Genomic DNA, 23,167 nt, shown 5'->3' on the forward strand with positions numbered 1-23,167 from the left:
GTGGAATTATTTTTTTATATAACAATAATAAACCTAGGAAATTCTTTTAGGCGAATGTTAAAATAAAACAAATAAATCCGAGATTTTTTCGTAATCAAAAAATTGGAGAATTAAGGATTATCCGTGTATTTTAAAATATGATTCATATCAAAAAACGTGGTCAAACTATATTTAATTTTTTTTTCAGATAGAGAAAATAATATAGGTATCTGATTATATAAATTATAAAATTTTAACATAAAAATTTAATCGATTCATTACTAGTATTAAATATTTTTTTAGTAATTATTTATAAAAGAGTTTAGTAATAAAACGTATAATATAATTATAAAAAACAGTCTTGGATTTTTTTAAAGAAATTCAAATGAAGAAATATGTATTTATGTTTCGTTTACTCACTAAAAAAATTCAAATAATCTTTGTAAACAATTAAACCGAGCTAAGCTGCCTCTTTGAAGTAAATCTGCCAGGAATTTCTTCACAGCAAAAGTTTTATTTTTAGTTTCTTTATATCTAAAAATCAAATGCAGGGAATTGTTTATAGACAAAAAAACGGATGTGGTTTTTTCCTGTTACTAAACCGCTTGAGATAAGGTTTTGAGAAACATAGATAACAGAAAGAACATAGTCTGGTTTTACCGCTAATTTGAGCAAATTGCCATCAGTTGTTATTGGTTACTAATAAATTAAATTAAAATTATACTAAAAAAATTGCCAAAAAGTTTAGTTTTTTGGCGAATGCGCCAGGCACAGCGCGTTTAATTTTTTTAATAAGGGTATTGATATTTCTGTATTAAATACGTTTGCATATGTGTATGGCAATAAATATTCGAATAAAAAATACCTGCCCTGCAAAAACAAATTCTGTATGACAATAATATCCTATAATTTAAAATTTATTAGAAATTATTAAGTATTTGTAAATAGTAATTCAGATTAGAGCTAAGTGGTTTAGAATTTACCGAGATTTTATGTTATATAAATTAATTTGGTGGACATGCATCTCCGAAATTGCAAATATGTATTGTATTTCTTTCCCTGTACTTAATTTAATTATATTTACTCTGTAGATTTTTCTTAGTTGTTGATTAATAAATGGGTCGACAGATAATGGTGCTGTTTCTTGGACAAAGCGTCTTTGTTTTTATTGATAAGATGGCAATAAACTTATTGAATATAATTCTCATTAAATGTGTTAAAGCTTTCCAATGTTCATGAATCAATAATATTTAAATTAATAAGCTACTGGGTCAAAACAAGGGTTCAAAAAATAATTTTCTCACAAAATCAAGATATATAAGCCTTCAAAGGTGTACATATTCTGAATTTACATAAAATTTGCTAAAAATGCTGAAATTTTCATAATTTGAAGACTATGATTACTATTTTTTTTAAGGCATTTGAAAATGTGTAAAAATATAGCCAAAAATTGGACATGTGTGTTTTGTTAAAACTGCTGATAGGTACTAATTAAAAGGCGTAGAATAAAAAAATATAGGCCATTATAGTCTTACGAGAACTATAATGGATGTAGACGTTTTAACCATCATCAAAAATAGCTAAAAACAAGGGACCAAAAAATCAATTTTCTCACAAGATCAGGATATCTAAGCCTTTAAAGGTTAATAAGTTATATATTCTGAATCTACATAAAATTTGCTACAAATGCTGAAATTTTCATAATTTTATGACTATGATTGCTATTTTTCTAAGGCACTTGAAAATGTATAAAATATAACCAAAAATTGGGCATTTTTTCGACTTTTTTTCATTTTGTTAAAACTGCTATTATTTACTAATTAAAAGGCGTAGAATAAGAAAATATAGGCCATTATATAAAGTCTTACCAGAATTAATTTTCTCAAAAGGTCAACATATCTAAGGTTTGACAGTAATATAAAAATTTAATTAAATGTATATATTCTGAATCTACATAAAATTTTCTACGAATGCTGTAATTTTTAAAATTCACGACATCTCACTAGGGGGGGGGGGAGTAAAAAAAAGTTGGGGTAAAAAAATCTAACCGCCCTTTAATTTCATCCCTTCCTCAGGGGTGGTTACCGTGAATTAAGTGGTCAGTGCGCCGGTGCGCGGGGTACCATCAGTGATCGAGCAAGATGAACTCCTATCCCCCCCAAAGCGGAGACACCGGTTTGAGACCGGTTGACTCCGCTCCGGCATGCATTCTACAGCGCGATGCCGATGACGACTTAGACGACGAGATGGTAACAACAGAACGGGAATTGGCCGAAGATGCCCAATGGAAGAAGATCCAGCAAAACACTTTCACCAGATGGGCCAACGAGCACCTCAAAACCGTCTCCAAGCACATCGGCAACCTGGAGACGGACCTCAGCGACGGTCTGAGGCTCATCACCCTCATCGAGGTGCTCTCCCAGAAGAGGCTGCCTAAACACAACAAGAAACCGTCTTTCAGGTCGCAGAAACTGGAGAACGTTTCCGTAGCTCTTAAGTTTTTAGAAGAGGAAGGCATTCGGATTGTTAATATTGGTAAGTAAACAAAAACAAATTTTTTCATTCCATTTATATACTTAAATACGTTTAACTCAAAAAAAAATCAAATCTTATGTACTTGAAAAATTTTTGAAAAATATACAACACTTGTTAGATGAGGAGACAACTTTATGAAGGGTTTAAAATTATAGTAGTTATACTTTATATACAGGGTGTTTCAAAACATGTGCCATCTCTCGTGGTGAGATTCGTCACGTAAAAGTAAGATCTATTTTTCATATCAACATAGATCCAACAGAAAATTAAAGTCTTCATTTTATCTTGAATTAGGTATTATATAATTTTCTTCCAAGTGCTTTTAACGATTCGAATAAAATTTTGACGATAAGAGTTACTATAAGTATATTACTATAGGTATGACGGACAGGGTAGTCAGATCCGCTATCGTTATATGTCTTGGTGCAATTCCCTAGCCTCGACACTACAGCCAGGGACAAGACAGCGAGATGCTCCTTAGACTCAGCTAAAGTGCTAGAAGGGATTCCTCCTAGCACCTGACTAGGAACTCCTCCACCAACGACAAGATCTTGCACCTCCTAGGGGAATCGCACTTATAATAACTTTTACCCGTAAAATTTAATTCGAATTGGCCAAAAGCACTTGGAGGAAAATTATAATAAATGGATAAAAAAAGAACTGTAACTATGAAACAAAGCAGAATCGGATAATATATCTAATAAAAATAAATCTTATTTTTTAATTTAAGTTTTTTAAAACACCCTGTATAAAAAAGTCAATATTTTATAGCGCATATACTGATAAGGCTGCTGTAGTTTTTTACTAACCAAATGAACTAATGTGGTAATTTCTATACATTGCTGTGTGTATTCGGTAAAAAAAACTATTAAAATGATGGAATATGTATTTTTAGATATCTCTGCACCTTATCAGTAAATTGTATAACAATTTGTTTATTTAATTTCCCGTACCTTGCAAACGTTCAGATTTGTACAAATATGTTTCGTACTTTTAAATTATTTATAGTAAAATATTATTAGAAACATTAAAAAAATGCATACAGACGCCTAGGTATAGGTAGCTAAATCAATGAAGTCCGTTAAAGGAATAAATTTTAATAAAACCGTTTCTGTTAATCATTTAAAGTGACCATGATGATTTTAACGAAATATTATTCACTATACGTTCACTCATTTCTATTTTTAGCAACTTTTTTATTTTTCTTCCTCCATAACTAAACTATAAACAATTTATTATTCAACAATTCAATTTTATAAAATTCAAAAAATTTGGTATTACAGAAGCATATTTTTACTATTCTCCTTTTTGCAATTGAAAATAATGATTTTACTTAAAAGAAACACTAAAACACACTAAAACATTTATTTAAGAACATACTTATTTATCGACACAGATAGATTTCTTTATCGCTTTATACATTTTTCGGTCGACGTAGAATGCATCCATTCATGAGGCCTCTTGTTATTTGGATGTTAAACAGACCCATATTCTTTTTAATAAATAGAATAAATGATGTCATGCCATTAGCCATGTCATACAGAGTCATTTAAGCCACTTTACGCAGGAAGATTGTTCAATATTATTCATCATTTTCGTTTTACTTCGTCTAACTATACCAAAAATCATTTGATCCCATACTAGACTGAAAAATGCCGGTGATTTATCGGGAGCTATTTTATCTATAACTATTTTTGATTGGGCATCTATTAATATAAAAAAGGATGCTAATTAAATATGCGTACCAAGACGAAGGTGAAAAACGTTTTTTTGTCACTTATTTTTAAATTTATTTGTTTAAGACATTTCAAAATTAACCGTTAATAATTAAATATTTACAAACTGGTTATATGATTAAATATAGAGGGTGTTTGAGAACACATGCCATCTCTCGTGTGGAAAATCCTCACGTTAAAATAAAATTTATTTTTCATATCAACATAGGTCCGATTCTGCTTTGTTTTGTAGATGCAGGGTTTTAAAGTCTTCATTTTTTTTTCAATTTATTGAAACCAACCTACCGCAAATCCAAGTAAAAAAGTAATGTTATTTAAGATAATTACAGAAGACCTAATTTTAAAAAGTTTTAACATTGTGTATCTTTAAAACTATGCATTTCCATACCTACGTTTATGGGAACTTTTTTTCATATTTTTTGATAAGGGAATCAATCAGTACTTATTTAACACTTTTGCAAGTTAATGATATTAATTTTTTTTAATAAGATATTAACCCCCGTAGCTATGCCGATATGAAAAATACATTTTATTTCTACGTGAGGAATCTCCCCACGAGAGATGGCACATATTTTTTGAAACACCCTGTAGATGTCCAGTATAACGCGACTATTTATGGTAAATACTTATTGTTGATGGCACCGGCCTTGTGGTATAATTAAGTAACGATTTTTATCTATCTGTGTGATTTTTTTTAACGTGTTGCAATTTAAGTTTTTGATAATTTTATTTGATTTTATTCTCTATCTAAAGTGCTTTTTCATATTTTCGACTCTGTAAACACAACTGAAATCACATCTAAAATATTTGCGGTGTGAAATCATCTTATAGGGTCATTGGGGCTATGTTTGAAGTTCTTGGTAATGGAGATATCGTCATAGCTGGCGTCACCGTTTAAAAAAAAGGAAGACGGCATAATTCTTTGAAAATTATCATTTTTCCGGATTTAATATTCCGGCACTGTAGAATCCTTTCTTGATTCTTGATTTAACACGTTAGTGGTAGTATAAATATTATGTGGTGTTAAGATGCAAAAACTCTTCACGTCTGTCGACTTTTGCCCTTGGACCAGGCTTACGTAATTCTTCTTCGAATCGAAGAACGGTTCGAACAATGTATGCATTAGCCTGCTCTTATGCATTAGCTGCTCTTAATTTATTTACTGTTTGATATATCTTTTGACATATATAGAAAATGCATCAGCCCATCTTTAGAAAATCGTTTTACAGTTTGCCTCTCTTCGAATTCCGTTAATGTGGCCACTACTTTTTCAAACTAGGCCATTTATGTCTCGATAGAATTTTCAAGGCAGCGACGCGACGGTTTACGTCTATCTAGACCAAATACGACCGCCTTCAAGGATGATGTACCAAAATTTAATTGATTTAATTGCACAACGCCTAATTTTCACCGCGAATAATCAAAGCCAACGGCCCATAATCATTTAAAATATACAGGGTGCGTCGCAAAAGTGGCTCACCCCTATAACTTTTTTATTTTTTCAGATAAACAAACGAGATTTGGTATGTTAGTATATGACATAAATTAGGATTGACTGACGTATTCAATAAAATTGTTTTCAGTCACAACTTTTGATTTTTAAATGGCACCCTCGGTATTTTTATACTTCATTTGATAGAAAATGACACTCTGAATAGAATGCCATATCATATGTCAACTTTTGACATACTCGCTTAAAGCAAAATAAAAACACTAAATCACCACAATACACCAAAACACTTTTACTTTTACACTGGACGCGCGTTTCGCTAACCATGTTAGCATCATCAGCAGATGATTATAAACTGCTTGATGCTAACATCCAGTGTAAAAGTAAAAGTGTTTTGGTGTATTGTGGTGATTTAGTGTTTTTATTTTGCTGTGTAACACCAAAGGTTCCAACCCTCAACTGTAATACTCGCTTAATAAAAAATTGTACTTTAAATTTTAATCTAGAGTGCCATGGCTATGTTAAAAACACAAATTTTTAATCAAGAAGTTGGAAAAATAGATTTGATCGTCTAATGTTTTTTTTGTCTTATCCTGGCCTGTTAAAAGATGCCTAAATCGTATTTTTAATCATATCTCAATTTTTCCAAATGGAACAAGGGTGGCTGATTATCATATCTGGAAAAAACATTTTTTTACAAATAATTTGATACCACACACTTGGTATTTCGACTCAAATTTTCGTTATGAACCACATGTTACAATTTCAAATAAACCATATTCGAAAATGTCAAATGTTGACATTTGATATGTCATTCTATTCAGAGTGTCATCTTCTATCTATGGAGGGTAGAGCTACCCTCCATACTTCTATCAAATAAAGTAGAAAAATACCGAGGGTGCCATTTAAAAATCAAACGTTGTAGTAATTTCCGATGAAACAGGAAGTGACCGAAATCAATTGAATACGTCAATCAATCCTAATTTATGTCATATTTTAACATACCAAATCACGTTTTTTTAACTGTAAAAATAAAAAAGTTATAGGGGTGAGCCACTTTTGAGACGCACCCGGTATATGACTCACAAAAAATAACTCTAGCCTTCGTCGTTTTTTACAGATTCCAGCCATATTGTAGACTGCAAATTGAAACTAATTCTAGGACTGATATGGACGCTTATTTTACATTATTCCATTTCATTGCCCATGTGGGAAGGGGAGGACGATATGGGCAATGGAGGAACAGAACCCACACCAAAGCAGCGCTTAATGAACTGGATCCAAAGCAAAGTGCCGGATTTGCCGATAAAAAATTTCACTACAGACTGGAACGATGGCAAGGCTGTGGGGGCTTTGGTGGACTCAGTAGCTCCTGGTTTATGCCCTGATTGGCCGGTAAGACATCGCACATTACGGATACTTTAGTTTTACAAAAAAATGCTTTCTAGGACTGGGACCCCAGGGATTCGATTCAGAACGCGTCAGAAGCCATGGGCTTGGCAGACGACTGGCTAAATATTCCAGAGTTAATCAAACCGGAGGAAATAGTTAATCCCAACATAGATGAACAGTCTATGATGACTTATTTGTCACAATATCCCAACGCGAAACTTAAACCTGGCGCGCCACTGAGACCTAGGACTAGTCCAAATAAGTAAGTTCATTCCCAAAATATTTAGTGGGACAGTTAACACAAATTTAAAGAAATATTGGCATTATATTTGTAATATAATTAGAAGCAACATGAATGAAATTTATTAACTATTTTCTTTGTTTATGTGATCAGAATTCCGCCGCCTAGGTAAGTCTGGCATTAGAGAAAATTGAAAAAGGCCTTCGTTAACACAAATGATTGGTGTTTCCTCACGACATGACATAGCTCTTACTAACAACTTTGCCAATTTAACAATAAATACTGGTAAAAGGAAACATATTCGAATTAGGGTATAGTTTTTACCAGTAACTCATTTTTGTACTTTCTGTATCGATTTACAACGCGAAAAATGTTTAGTAAGATATTTAAATAAAAATAAGGTTTGCGAATTTTTGCATACATACAGTTTGTTTTTGTCTAGCATAGTAATATTGCTCAAGCAAACTATCTAATTTAATAACGTTATATAAACAAACGAATTTTACAACTACTTAGCAGGATTGGGCAATTTAAGTAAACATATTTTAAATTTAAATATTTAAAATTTTTGCTTCAAAAGTGTATAAATATGGTAAACCACCCAAAGATTATAATGACATATTTTTTTTCTATTACAACTGCAAAATATTTGTTATATACGAGGTGGCTCATTATTTTTATACTTTAGCCTTTACATCATTCAAGCGTGTTTTATCAATTTTAATGTTTTTTTTTGTATCGTTCAATTTTTCGTTTATGTTTGAGTGAGTTAAAAAGGAACAACGCATTCGCTGATTATAAGAAATGCATTGCGCCTTTTTGCGCCAACAGGAATAATATACAGGGTGTCCCAGAAATAAGAGCAAGTATTTTACTGGTAATATAGTTCGACCTCAGAAACGTGTCCATGAGTTTTATTTTTGTAAAAAAATGTGTGATATTTTCCGGAAAATATTGAAAACATTTTGAGTGCCGCTTGTTCAATTTCCGAAAATTTGTTTATAGTCGTTCGAGAGAATGCAATGTTGCCACCTCCTACGTTATCTACTTTCTGTATGTTTATAAGTTATAATAGAGGGGGAAGGTGTGAGATAGAAAAACAGAGGAGTTTAAGTTCTCAAAAAATAATCCTACATAATACAGATGGCATATGAATGTATTTGGTGCTAAATACACGTGTAATTGTAGTGCAGTCAAGAATCTCAGTGAAATAAACTGTTTGTTTGAGTAGAGTTGCGGTTTTAGGTAAACTGATAAAACGACGCTAACTAATCTAACATAATGTTTTTAAATGATAGGTAAGTTTTTTGCTTAGCCTGAATTTTCCAAGTCGTTTTTAAATCTTTCAAGTCGGTGTGTTAACCAGCTGAGATTCTGGTAATTGCTTGGTATTTGCGGCTCATTATCGTTTGTAGTCGGCGGCTCTAAAAATGTTGCCATTATTTTTTAAAATTTTCAAAGTTAAATAACTCGGTATTATCTGTTTATTTTAAAAATGGTAAAGATAAAATTATGTTTCTTTTGGCCAGATCTACCACCCCTTAAAATACTTGCACTTATTTCTGGGACACCCTGTATAAACATTTAACTGATATTTTACTGCAGGGTTCGTGTATACGGTCCAGGCGTTGAACCAACAGGACCTGTAGTTGGTGCTACTGTCAATTTCACAGTCGAAACCTTCTCCGCTGGTAAAGGTCACGTAGATGTGGTGGTAGAAAATCCCAAAGGACAAAAAGAACCAGTTGACGTTCGTTTTAACAATGACAGAAATCTCACCTACACCGTCTCGTACACTCCTCAAATGGAGGGTACCCATAAAATTTCCGTCACATATGCTGGAAGAGAGGTTCCCAAAAGTCCGTTTGCTGTTAAAGTAGAAGGCCATGCTGGAGATCCTTCTAAAGTAACTGCTTCTGGACCTGGTCTTCAACCAGATGGTGTTTGTATAAAGAAAGCTACATATTTTGATATTTCCACTAAAAGTACGGACTTGTATTATTGCGGTTCTTATAAATTTTCTTACTAAATGTATTGTTGTAGATGCTGGAAAAGGTGTTCCAGAAGTAATCATCCTTGATCCTTCAGGAAACAAAAACTCGGTGCCAGTAAAGGTCCGTCAGACCAGCCCTGACGTATGGCGATGCGAGTATCTCTCTACAGTCCTAGGACTACACTCTGTAAATATTTTTTTCGCTGGTCAACCCATCCCCAACAGTCCATTTGGAGTGAGGGTGTCGCCAGTATCAGACCCAAGGAAAGTAAGAGCCAGTGGAAGAGGACTGCAACCCAACGGTGTGAGGGTGAAGGACGAAGCCGATTTCAAAATATATACCGAAGGCGCTGGCGAGGGGTATCCAGAGGTACAAATCATCGGCCCCGGAGGAGTTCGCGAGAACTGTCGAATGTCGAAAGTAGAGGGCCATACGTACCACTGTAGTTACCAGCCTCTAAAAGAAGGTCGCTACAGAATTATGATCACTTTTGCCGGGCAAGAGATTCACAAATCTCCCTTCGAGGTCAATGTAGGGCCTTACAAAGAAACCCTCATCAAGGCATACGGTCCTGGATTAGTTGGTGGAGTCATAAACTACCCCGCCCTATTCACAGTCGAAACCAACGGGGAAAGCGGTGCCTTAGGTTTTAGTATCCAAGGTCCTTCTCAAGCCAAAATCGAATGCCATGACAATGGCGATGGCTCAGCTGACGTGCGATATTACCCCACCGCTGCTGGCGAATACGCTGTTCACATCCTCTGCGACAACGAAGACGTCCCGGGAAGTCCCTACATTGCTCAAATTTTGCCCAACACAGACTATTTTCCCGAAAAGGTGCAAGTATACGGCCCTGGCGTGGAGCCCAACGGCCCACAGAAAAACGTGCCAACCAAATTCACCGTAGAGACGAAGAACGCCGGCCAGGCTCCATTGGACGTCAGAGTGACAGATTCCAACTGTAACAAAGTCGACGTGAAACTAATTGAAAAGTCCGAAGGCATCATCGAAGGAACCTACACTCCAAGAAGCGGAAGCAGACACACCGTGCAAGTAAACTACGGGGGAGTTGCGGTTAAGAACTCTCCCTTTAGGATTTATGTAGGTGAACCTGCCGATACTTCAAAAGTTTCTTGTTTCGGACCTGGAATTCAAGATGGTGTCAAAGCAGGCACACCAACGCATTTCAATGTTGACGCCCGGTAAGTATTTTTCTGTCCTTTATAGTACAGGATCCGGCTGCAGGATTAGTACGCTCATAATATTTTTAATCAAAACCTAAATTTTCGTATGTTTATGAATAGGGGTTCTCCTGTTCATAAATATACGTACAAATTATGGTGAGCGTAACAACCCTGCAGCCGTATCTCAGAAGACTATTATGACAATTCGAGTAATCTGATCATCTTTGACTCGTTTAGGGAGGCTGGGGATGGTGACCTGGATGTCCACTTAGTAAACGCCGACACGCATCAAGAAGTGCCATTAAAACTGACTGACAACGGCGATAGGACATATACCGTTGACTATGAGGCGCCGGAATCCGGGAACTACACTGTCACTTTGCACTACGGCGGACTCAGGGTGCCATCTACCCCCATCAAGTTCAAAGTCGAACCTAATGTTGACGTATCCAAAATAAAAGTGGACGGATTAGAACCCAGTAAGTCACAAAGAAAATATAGATTATTCTTAATATATCCCGAATGACATTTTTATAATTTAAAAAACTTTATCAGCGGCTCCTATAAATAGTCTGCAACAATTTAGAGTGATAACTCAAGACGCAGGGAAAGCTGAATTTGCAATATCCATCACCAGTCCATCAGGAAGCAAAATCAAAGCTCACGTAATACCCACTCACGAAGGATACCTTGTGAACTTTACCCCCACGAAACTGGGAGAGTATTTATTGGGAATTTCCTTTGGAGGGGAGCCCATATCACATCGCCCTTTTAAGCTCACATGTCTCACAGGCAGCGACCCTCTAAAAGTAAAAGCTTCTGGGCCAGGTTTACATACAGGGATAGTTAATAGGCCTGCAGAATTTGTCATAGATACGAGGGGTGCCGGTGAAGGTGGATTAGGTGTTACAGTGGAAGGGCCTTGTGAAGCTGCGATTAGTTGTCGTGACAACGGTGATGGCACGGCGTCTGTCGCTTATTTACCAACCGAAGTAGGTGATTACGGAATAAACATAACCTTCAACGAAAATCACATACCTGGGAGCCCTTTCCAGGCCATCATCGTACCTGAGGTCGATATGAACATGATTAAGGTCTCAGGCAGCGGCATTCAGCTACATGGTAAACTGGTGTGCATAGAGACGATTGATTTGATTTGATGTTCACTAATTAACCCAAAGACAAGTCCACTGTTGTTAGCCCTCCCTTTTTCATGTCGATTTTATTTTTTACTAATATTTTTTTTAATTCCGTAGCTTCTTAAATCTGATATAAGAGGTCATGAAATTTCTGTTTTCCTGTTATTGCTTTCGCTTCAATGTTTAAAATATAACTATTATTATATGGTACTAAAGTCATTATACGCATGTTTGTTGTTTTATAAAATTTTAAATTTAGAGTAATATTTTTAACTTTATTTTTAATTTAGGTGTGTATGTTGACTCGCCCACTGACTTCTTGGTTGACACTAGAGCCATACCCAAGTCAACCAATGACGGAAAAGTAACATGTACCATAACAAATCCTTCGGGAGCTCAAACTGAAAAGCTAGTAACAGCTTTGCTTGACGGAACTTACAAAGTAAGCTACACGCCCTTCGAGGAAGGCCGACACACCATCGACATATTCTATGACAACGTGCCTGTGCCAGGTTCGCCTTTTATAGTCAACGTTCGTAGAGGATGCGACGCGAAAAAATGTATAGCTTACGGTCCAGGTTTAGAAAACGGTGTGCTCAACAAACCTAACGTTTTCACGGTGGAAACCAAAGGTGCCGGCACTGGAGGCTTAAGCTTGGCCATCGAAGGGCCATCAGAGGCCAAAATGACCTGCAAGGACAACCGTGACGGCTCCTGTTCGGTCGAATACGTGCCCACAGAACCGGGAGAATACGACGTGGCGATTAAATTCGCGGACAACCACATACCAGGCTCGCCTTTCAAGGTGTTGGTAGGAGCAGAGGTGGACGAGTCCCTCGTAAAGGCGTACGGGCCTGGCTTAGAACCCAACAAGTGCAGGGCAGGCATTCCTGCAAAATTCAAGATTGATGCGTCGAAAGCGGGCCCAGCACCAGTCGCTGTCAACATTACTTCCGATTCCGAGCCCATTTCACGAAGACCCGAAGTCAAGGATAACGGAGATGGTACCTTTGACGTGACGTACATTCCACCTGTAGAGGGCACGAATTTGCAAGCCCATATTTTGTATAACGGAAAAGCAGTACCAAACAGTCCGTTTCCCATCAAAGTCAAGCCCACTGCGGAAGCTGACAAAGTGAAAATTACTGGGCCCGGTATCTCGGAAAAGGGAATTCCTGCTTCCATTCCGACAACGGTAAAAATAGACACAAGCGATGCCGGTTTTGGTGATTTGGAGGTGAAAGTGACAGGACCAGATGGCCATCCTCGGCCAGTGAAAATACACGAAAATGGAGATGGGACAGTAAACGCAACGTTCCTCCCTGATGACTGCGGAAGGTACAAATTGGACCTTAAATATGGTGGAAAAGATGTTCCAATAACACCTGTACATATTCAAGCTTGTGCCATCGGAAATGTACGTATTTTTAAGAAATATCTCTTAAAACAACACTTGGTACAATTTCACTATTTTAGGCAGAAAAATGTACGATTACAGAAGGGTTGGAGAAAACATTATCCACTGCAGAAATTTATTCTATAACTTTAAATACCGAAGATGCAGGAAATGGCGCTGTTACCTGTAGGATTAAATCAGTGAACGGAAGGTTAGTATTTTCATTAACTTACTGAAACTGTGATAAAATCACTTTTCCCTTTGCAGCGATCTAGATATCAATATCGTTGACAACGGTGATGGAACTGTAAGCATATTTTATAAGGTAGAAGATGCTGGTGAATATACAATTAATATTAAATTTGGTGGACAAACGGTTCCTGGTGGTTTTTACACTTTTATGGTAAGAACAATTAATAATAGTTTTCAATATAAATAGACAACTTATAGAAAAACATACTGTGAAAATTCCTGGAAAATATCAAACGACTCTATCCAACATAAACATTTCTATTTACTTTATTATTTCATTTTTGATATTTCCTGCTTTCAAACTATATATAAAACAGGCTTCGAATTAGTATTATTAATGCGCACGTGACATATTTCAAATCGGTCTTACAGTAAATACGTGATTGTGTGCATGTTTTATTAAGAAAAAATCACAATTACTAATTTTATTAGTTTAGATGTCATGTGTTATATTAAGAACACAATATCTTATGTACATCTATTAATAATTCACTAATTATTTATTAAGAAACAAATATACTAAATAGCATTACAAGTTGGAAATTATTTCGCACTTTGTGTTCAATGTAACATTCCGAAAATTTGGCTGGTGAACGGGCCAGCGAATTAAAATTCTGAACATAAATAATCCAGGACTGGACCTGACTAACTTATATTATTTCGGCAAAATATAGATAACCTCATCAAATGTACCGACTAAAATTCAAAGAATTAAATATGCAATCCATCCCATTTTTTTAAACCACAAAAGATCTTCTTCATATGAAAGCGTAGAGCGGCCATCGCAACATTGAAAAATATTTTAGAAAAATTTACACTTTTTCTGTAAAGTTACACTTTTTCTGTAAATTCTAAATTTACGCTTTTTCTGTTAATTTATACTTGTAAATATACGCATAAGAAGCGTATATTTAGAATTTACAGAAAAAGTGTAAATTGTAAATATACGCTTCTTATGCGTATATTTACAAGTGTAAATTTACAGAAAAAGCATAAATTTAGAATTTACAGAAAAAGTGTAAGTTTGTGTGTTTTAAGTGGTGCATTATTCTGCGAGCAGCTCCCATCGATCTCCGTTGTACGCCAGTTATTCAGAAGAGTCATAAAATGATAATTATCGACAGACACTGGTATTTGGACCAGCTTTCAACCAGATAATGTAACGTGAAAATCCGTCTATGCAGCCTGTTATGCAAATTACATATGGCTTAAGTTTGTAATCGGCTAAAAAAGGCTAATCTCTGATGAACAGAGAACAACGCTACCTTTTAACTGCCGAGTAACGAACAGGATGCCGAGACGTCGTTGTCTTGTTGGGTAGTATATTTCGCATGCAATTTACAGAAAAATTTAAATTTACAGAAAAAGTATAAATTTACAGAAAACTGTAAATTTTATTTGTAAACATATTTTTCAATGTTCCGATGGCAGCTCTACGCTTTCGTCTTCAACTTTCTACCAGTTTTTTATGCGTCCTGACTAGATTTTTTTCTCTACATGAATATGATTAAGTGCGGTCCTGTTAAATTTGATTTTCTAGCTTAACGATGATTTTTGGCGTCTCCAAGACATACGATGCCGCCTCTAAGCGCACCTGTCTAAATCTAATTTATATCATAATTCTTCGAACGTATACATAATATACATATATTTTTTTCAATCGCAAATACGGTCTCTTTTACGATGCGGACTGTAACCATTCTCCGTATCCTGGAACAGTTCCTTGACTTCTTTCTTGTTCCTTTACTTGAGCTCTATTTTTGACAAAATTATAGCGCCCGAACTGATTCGAAAACGCCCGATCTCTTGTCCTCACCCACCGGCTTTTCGAAATTTTCATATGCATATAATTTAATTGTCTTTGATCTTGTGGCCTATTAGTGCGCTCCAACAAGGAGGTATGTTCATATAGTGTTCACTTAGCTTTACTGCCTTCTTATTAAAGAAAAAGGTAACACTTTCTAGCCGCTGTTTTTTTCTTTACGAAAAATTTTAGACCTTTAAAAAAATAACAATTATTTGATTTTTTTTTCTATCTTAAGGCAACATCTAGCTTTTGCTACATTTATTTATAGAATTGCATCTATATTTATCTTAGCCTTATTGTAAATAATCGTCGCAAAATAAACAAGTTCATATTTAATAGATTTTTGTTAAAATATTATATTTTGCGTGTGTTAAAAAAATATTTTGGCATAGTTGCAAACAATAATAGATTGTACATGTTTATGGATCTATATTTTAGCAGATACTAAAATCAGTAAGCGAGATTTTTTTGTAAAGTGCGCTGTTTTTAAATACAAATTTAACGAATCATGCGAAGGAAATTAATTTTTACTTTTAATTACTAGCCAGAAGGCAGCTGGACAAAAGCCAATCTTCTATTAAACGAAATAAAAAAGAATATTTACATCGGCTAATGAAGGTGGATTTGAACAGCATTGGGCCAGAAGGGAAAACCTATCTAACATCTCTACCGTTTGGCAAAATATGTTAGTAAACATCTATCGTATTAAAACCAACTGCCACTGTCGATTAGGGAAGTCCTCTATATGTCATTATTTGAGAAAAAAGATCGAAAAGAAAAAACAGGATAAAATATTACTTGCGCGTAGATTTGAGCTTGAAAAATGTCTGGATATTATTCATAATAGTTTTATGATGAATTTATTCACATTTCGTTATGGTTGATTAATGGCATGATACAGTCCCGAGCCAAATTATTTCGATTTCTTGTTCGGCGCGAATCGGCGTTTTTTCTAATCTGCATTAGCGACATGGGATGTCATTAAAATTTTTATGATTGCCGTTTCTATCATATTAAAAACAGTCCGGGCTGGTAATAAATATAGTACATTCCACCTGCTCTTAATATATCAAATGAAAATATCTCCTGCAATCCAATTTTAGTTCTAGGTGAGAAGAACTGGAGTGGAAAAATAATTTACGGACTGTAATTATGACTAAATTATTTGCGCTGTGCCCTGTATATATGTAACATATTTTCGACTTTAAATATATAAAGACCAGTTCTAATTTCGCATTTTCCGATGTGTTTATTGTCAAATAAAAATTCCAAACGAAGACTGTTCGCTTTTGAATAAACAACACTGGCGAAGCTTAACGCTTGGTATCATTTTCGCGGCGGGATACACATAAAATAATATTCTGTTATTTGGATTTGGCTCGGCTTCAACATATTAAAACCAATCGAACGATGTCCTGTTGATATTGATGTAAGATTTATTGCAGGCTGAAGAATCGGTGAGCAAAACCGAGCAAAGCAGCGTCAGTCAAAGCAAAACATCGGAGAAGAAAAAATACAGGGCGGTCAATTTAGATAACATTCCTTTGCCAAGCACAGGGGGGCACGTCACAGGTCAGTATTAGATGAACATAAAGCAGTTAAAAATTTAATTGCAGATGGCAATTTACTTAAAAGAATTAGCACAAGAGTTCGGATATCTAAAACTACAAAAAGTCCTGAAATAAATACGAAAAATAGTTTGTTTTTTGTGGTGTAATTCTTTTGGAAATGTCATCATCATTTTCAGCTTATTCGACCATTTCCAATTATGGTGTAGCCTCACTCACATATTTAGATACACTCTTTGTAATTGAGCCTATTGTTGTCCATTGTTGACTAAGCGGGCCCAAGTCTGAGGGAATTGATTCTGCTGATAAAATTTATTAACTGGATCTTTTTTCGTATCCACTCTATTCTTTTACAGTGTTTCTTGGTTATTCCCAGCATATTTCGCTCCATTGAGCGTTGTGCAACCTGTAGTTTCCTTATAATGTCCGTTTTAAGTGTTAGGTTTCGCATGCATAGGTCATGACTGGTAGTACACATTAGTCGAATGTTTTCTTCTATAGATAAAGTGGCATTCTAGATTGTTGAATATGATTGAATTTCTTCCGTAAGTAATGCTAATTTAATTCTCCTGTTGATTTCTGGTAGTAGAGATCCCGAGCTGTGTATTAGTTATACCCAATATATACAGGGTAACCCAGAAATAAGTGCAAGTATTTTAAGGGGTGGCAGATCTGGTCAAAAGAAAATTTTTTTCTCTTTACCGTTATTTTACTGTTGAAAAAAAAATGATTTTTTGCTAAAATTTTGAGAACCACTGGATCTTTTCTGGATTTTCTTTCATGTAAATTTAAACTACTACCTATGTTGCCATATTATCAAGAAATTATGTTTCCTAAAACTAAAAAAAAATTCCAAATTTTCAAAAACTTTTTTTCGCAAAAAATACCTCATAGGCGTGTTTCTGAGACCGCAATATACTACAACCGGTTAAAATAGTTGCACTTATTTCTGCGTCTCCCTGTATATATTCTCCTACTATTTCCTATTTTCTTTACTTTCTATTTTGGAAATATACCCTTTTTAAATTCTATGGATTTATATTTCTAAACATTTTTTCTTAAAATAAGCCAGAGATATACAGGGTCCGGCAATAGTGCGTCGGGCATCTGTAGCTCATAGAATAAAATACTTGAGAATTTTGTTTTAGTGCAAACCTAAAGTATATACCAGGATATATTTCAGGAAAATATTTTAACTTCTATAGGGTGGCTCAAAAAAGTGTCAGTGGACCTGGATGATTTTTTTTAAACGGAACACCCTGTATATTATTGCATTTTTGGATTCCTTTCAGATCACTTTACATACACCTAAGATATAAATAAATATATTTCGATAGTTCAAAAATATATATTTTTCAGCCCTTCTTAAAAAAATTATTAAAAATACAAGAACTGTTCTGAAATCAAAACTATATTAGGTATTTACTTTAGATGGTCTATTCTTACTTTGCTATAAATATGGTAATCGTAAATCCTACAAGATGTTCAATATTCTACGCCAAACTTTCTAAAATATAAAATATTTTTTCTTTGTTTTTTTAAATGGAACACCCTGTATATTATTTGTTTATTAGATGGAGAGTTTAAAAATGAACATTTTTTGTATTTAGAGTATTTCAAAATTCTTACCGGTTTCGCAGATACACGCAGTATTATTTCATATGGCGCTTTCAATGGTAAAATAAGAGATAAAAATCATTAGGTGGCTTTGATAAAAATTTACTGTGGAAAATGCCATATGAAATATAAAACCGCAAATATCTGCAAAACCGTTAAAAATTTTGAAATACTCTAAATACGAAAAATGTTCATTTTTTAATTCTCCCTCTAATGAAAAAATAATATACAGGGTGTTCCATTTAAAAAAACGAAGAAAAATTATTTTGTATTTTAGAAAGTTTGGCGTAGAATTTTGAACATCCTGTATAATTTACGATATTCATATTTATAGCAAAGTAAGTACAGACCATCTAAAGTAAGTACCTAATATAGTTTTGATTTCAGAACAGTCCTTGTATTTTTAATAATTTGTTTAAGAAGGGCTGAAAAATCTATATTTTTGATTTATTTTTTAATATCTCTGAAACTATCGAAATGTATTTATTCATATCTTAGACTTATGTAAAGTGATCGGAAAGAAAGCCAAAAATGCAATAATATACAGGGTGTTCCATTTAAAAAAAATCATCCAGGTCCACTCACACTTTTTTGAGCCACCCTATAGAAGTTAAAATATTTTCCTGAAATACATCCTGGTACATACTTTAGGTTTGGACTTAAACAAAATTCTCAAGTTTTTTATTCTAGGAGCTACAAATGCCCGACGCACTATTGCCGGACCCTGTATAGCAGGTTTCCGTTGAATAATAACAAATCTGATTTATTGAAATAATTGGTGATGTATAGCTGTAAAATATTTAGCAGCTTTATTTGTTTTTCTTGGTCGAGGAGGATATTTTAAGCAACAGTATTTTTTGGATTCAAGATATCTTAATCCGTAATGTACGACGGGTATTTTAAGCCGGAGATGCGATTTTCTCTTGAAAAATATCATTTTTTATTGTGTACATACGGCGAGTCGGCGATTTATTGGGCATCCTGAAAGATACTGCACGCGCATCTTGATATTATTTATATCGGACGGCATTAAGAATCTTCAACTGGCAATTTTTACACGAAAAACCGCATCTTGATATTTTTAGATATCGAATTTTATCTCCACCTTAGACATTCCCTAGCGGTGCGGCTGCAAATACATTTGCTAGCCTTTCCATAACATCAAGTGTCAGTCTTCGATACATCTTGTCCGAAGTAGCCAAATCACTACTTCGTATCTGTCGTTCTTCCGTACCAGTACTATGTTTTAAGCTCTTCGTTCAGAATGTTCTCTTGGATTAACGTACCCGAACCTCCACAAGCCACTTGGAACGAGGTGACTAGGATTTTCATCCCCAAATATAAAAAGGTCACTCACTCGGAGCTGAACAAAAAAGAGCATCCGGTGGTTTATAGGAACGTTCCGTCTCTACCAGTCGGTGGTAAAGGTTTTGGAGTTGACTTCACTCCTATCACGTTTCTTTCGTGCTTCGCTGTAAATACACAGAAAGGTAAAATAGTGACCGTGGGCTTGTGTGTGCCGCTTTAAATAGTCCTAGCTTTTTCGATTAATTAAACGGGAAGCGCTCTTTTAGCATGCTCGTTAAAAGCGCGTTGAAAATATCCGGCTCAGTTTTTTTACAATTTTTTTCCAGTCAGATAACGCTGTTCTCTTTTGATCTATATTCCAGGAATATAACTATAGAGCTCTGATATAGCATAACAGACGATTATCACATGCATTGTTGCTGAAATTAATGCATGAAAATTAGAATTACATGGAAATTCTAATTCTTAACTTTTTTTGTTCAATCGGTAACAAGTTCTTCATAAGTATCATAATTCCTTAAAAAATATTTATAAATTCCAATTTTTAAAATTAGTAATTTTTTCGAACTTTTTTCAGTACATACATTATGTCCCCGGATTGTCTTTACAAAAAGAAAAGCTTTTTTATTATTGAGATTTTGATAAAAAAATGCATTTTTCATAAAAAAATTGTTTTAAAATGGTTAATTCCGTTTATACTTTTACAAATTTCCATACCGTTTTAGAGAAAATTAAAAAAAACTGAAAATACAGGGTGTCCCAGAAATAAGTGCAAGTATTTTAAGTGGAGGTAGATCTTGTTAAAAGAAACATTTTTTTTCTTTACCATTTTTCAAATAAGTCCAAAATATAACCGAGTTATTTTACTTTGAAAATTTAAACAAAAAATGCTTTTTTGCTTAAATTTTGATTTGAAATTTCTTTTATGTAAATTTAATCTACTACCTGTGTTGCCATATTATCAAAAAATTATGTTTTTTAACTTAAAACTAAAAAAAATTTCCAAAAATTTTTTCAAAAAATTCCAAGTTTTCAATTTTTTTTGCAAAAAAAAACCTATATACTACCAGTTAAAATACTTGCACTTATTTCTGGGACACCCTGTATAGTTGAATTTTTTATCAGTCCTAAAATTAAAAACGCGTTTCTATGGCAATATAATTTCGTTTTCATTCTTTGATAGATTGTTATTGATAGACTTTTTGTTAACGTCATATTTATAACTCCCGTCTTAAAATGTTAAAAAAGCACAACATATTTTATTTAGTACAGTGCTAACGGAAATGGTTATAATAGTTATCGAAAAATGTGATACTTTAACTACTGCAAAAATATGACGTTAATCGAAATTAATGATAAACATCAAAGAATGAAATAGAATTTATATTACCATAGATTTTTAGGATTTAGGAAAAAATGCAACCATATTTTCATGTTTTCTTTAATTTTCTGTAATGTGCTCAAGAAAAAATACTGTAATGTGCTCAAGAATGACCAACATCCTTGTTTATTTTACTTTAAATCAAAAATAATCTTTTCTCCATAATAATAATACCATAATACTTCGATATAAATTACTTCTATATTTAGACAAGTTTATATCTATGTGACAAGCGGTATCCACAGTTCATCCTCCGCAAACAAAAACAAGAAAATAAAAAGTTTTAATTTTGGCTTAATAAAAATATGGGCATCAGGCAGACTGCCAAACGCTACAACGGCGCGTCTCTTTATTTTGACACAATTTTTTTCTCGTTCCAGCCGAAGTAAAAATGCCCAGCGGAAAACTAGACCGACCCATAATCGAGGACAACCATGACGGGACAGTTTCGATAAAGTACGACCCTAGGGAAGAAGGCGTTCACGAATTAGCCGTCAAATTCAATGGAGAACACGTTCAAGGATCACCCTACAAGTTCCATGTGGACTCTATTAGTTCTGGTTACGTCACGGCTTACGGCGCGGGCCTCACTCACGGGGTCACAGGAGAGCCTAGCAATTTTACCATCTCCACTAAAGGTGCAGGCGATGGGGGTCTTTCCATGGCCGTCGAAGGTCCCAGCAAGGCCGAAATCAGCTGCCACGACAACAAAGATGGCACTGTCTCCGTCTCTTACCTTCCAACAGCTCCAGGAGAATACAAAATATCGGTTCGATTCGGCGAAAAACATATCAAAGGATCGCCCTTCTTTGCCAAAATCACCGGAGAAGGCAGAAAGAGGAACCAGATCTCTGTTGGGTCGTGCAGCGAGGTGTCACTGCCAGGGAAAATAACAGACGCCGACATTCGCTCGTTGAATGCTTCAATTCAAGCCCCCAGCGGCTTGGAGGAGCCTTGCTTCCTGAAAAAACTCGCCAGTGGAAATATTGGAATCTCTTTCACTCCCAGAGAAGTGGGCGAACATATCGTTTCCGTTAAAAAGATGGGAAATCACATTACGAACTCGCCTTTCAAAATAAACGTCTGCGAACGTGAAGTTGGAGATTCGAAGAAAGTGAAGGTGCACGGAAGTGCGCTGAAAGATGGCAAAACCCACGTAGATAACACTTTCACGGTCGACACACGAAATGCAGGTTTCGGGGGACTGTCTCTTTCCATCGAAGGGCCCAGCAAAGCTGAGATTCAATGCAACGACAATACAGATGGGACACTTAACATTTCTTATAAGCCCACTGAACCTGGCTATTACATCGTCAATCTGAAATTCGCTGATCATCACGTTGACGGATCGCCATTTACTGTTAAAGTAAGTTTTTATTTAAATTTAAATTTCTACTTCCAGGTGAGATTCAATTTAAAATACAATAATTCTTTTAGGTAACTGGTGAAGGATCAAACAGGCAACGCGAAAAGATTCAAAGGCAAAGAGATGCAGTTCCAGTTACAGAAGTTGGTAGCGAGTGCAAGCTTACTTTCAAGATGCCCGGTAAGAATTATAGATGCGCGCAGAAAAATATGTATGTTTACATAGAGTATTTTGATGAGCGTGCATTGATGTCATCATTACCTCGCTAAATAAATACACATCAAAAATAAACTATATTTTTATAGATATATTTTACGTCCGAAATTCAATGTGAGCGGTCATTACTTCAAAATCTTGTAAATAAATGTTTTTGCAGCGGCTTAAAAATAATTTTGTAAGATTTTTTTTTCATGTTTACTTTCTTTATAAAATAATAAACAATCTCACCAGCTAACAAAACCATAACTCGTGACAGGATAATTAAAATGTTTTAAAGTATTATATTGTCAGGAAAGCAAATATATAATAAATCACAGACCCACCAAATAATCCCTGAAGCATTGACCCTGAGCGGAGGCGTACTTTAATACCTGTCACAATTAAAAGTAAGGATAAGTGTCCAGTTCATAATTCCGACCTACTTAACTGCTATATGCCGATATTGTTTTGCCCTAACTACCTATTATTTATTTTCTATTTATCTTACTAGATGGACTAATTTATCTCTGTCTCTCTCAATACAAGATTTACAAACATATCTATGCAAATGCACTGCTTGGCCTTCCGCCCACGCACCCCCTGATGGCGCGGACTCCAGAGTAA

The 23,167-nt window shown here is 34.8% G+C and overlaps 1 protein-coding gene across 1 annotated transcript in view; it reads left to right on the forward strand.

Annotated features, from left to right (window-relative positions):
* LOC115876898 (filamin-A) overlaps positions 1 to 23,167 on the forward strand; it is a 33,942-nt gene that overhangs the window by 360 nt on the left and 10,415 nt on the right. The window contains exons 2-13 of the mRNA XM_030892940.1: positions 2,055 to 2,514; positions 6,821 to 7,095; positions 7,149 to 7,354; positions 8,939 to 9,318; positions 9,377 to 10,529; positions 10,749 to 10,990; positions 11,941 to 13,067; positions 13,127 to 13,257; positions 13,314 to 13,449; positions 16,551 to 16,677; positions 21,360 to 22,345; positions 22,417 to 22,525. Of these exons, the coding sequence (XP_030748800.1) occupies positions 2,121 to 2,514; positions 6,821 to 7,095; positions 7,149 to 7,354; positions 8,939 to 9,318; positions 9,377 to 10,529; positions 10,749 to 10,990; positions 11,941 to 13,067; positions 13,127 to 13,257; positions 13,314 to 13,449; positions 16,551 to 16,677; positions 21,360 to 22,345; positions 22,417 to 22,525 (5,266 nt within the window). The 5' untranslated portion in view covers positions 2,055 to 2,120. The remainder of the gene's footprint in view (positions 1 to 2,054; positions 2,515 to 6,820; positions 7,096 to 7,148; positions 7,355 to 8,938; positions 9,319 to 9,376; positions 10,530 to 10,748; positions 10,991 to 11,940; positions 13,068 to 13,126; positions 13,258 to 13,313; positions 13,450 to 16,550; positions 16,678 to 21,359; positions 22,346 to 22,416; positions 22,526 to 23,167) is intronic.

Source organism: Sitophilus oryzae, unplaced genomic scaffold (assembly GCF_002938485.1).
Source record: "Sitophilus oryzae breed Bouriz unplaced genomic scaffold, Soryzae_2.0 scaffold_1440_pilon_pilon, whole genome shotgun sequence".
Classification (NCBI taxonomy): domain Eukaryota; kingdom Metazoa; phylum Arthropoda; class Insecta; order Coleoptera; family Curculionidae; genus Sitophilus; species Sitophilus oryzae.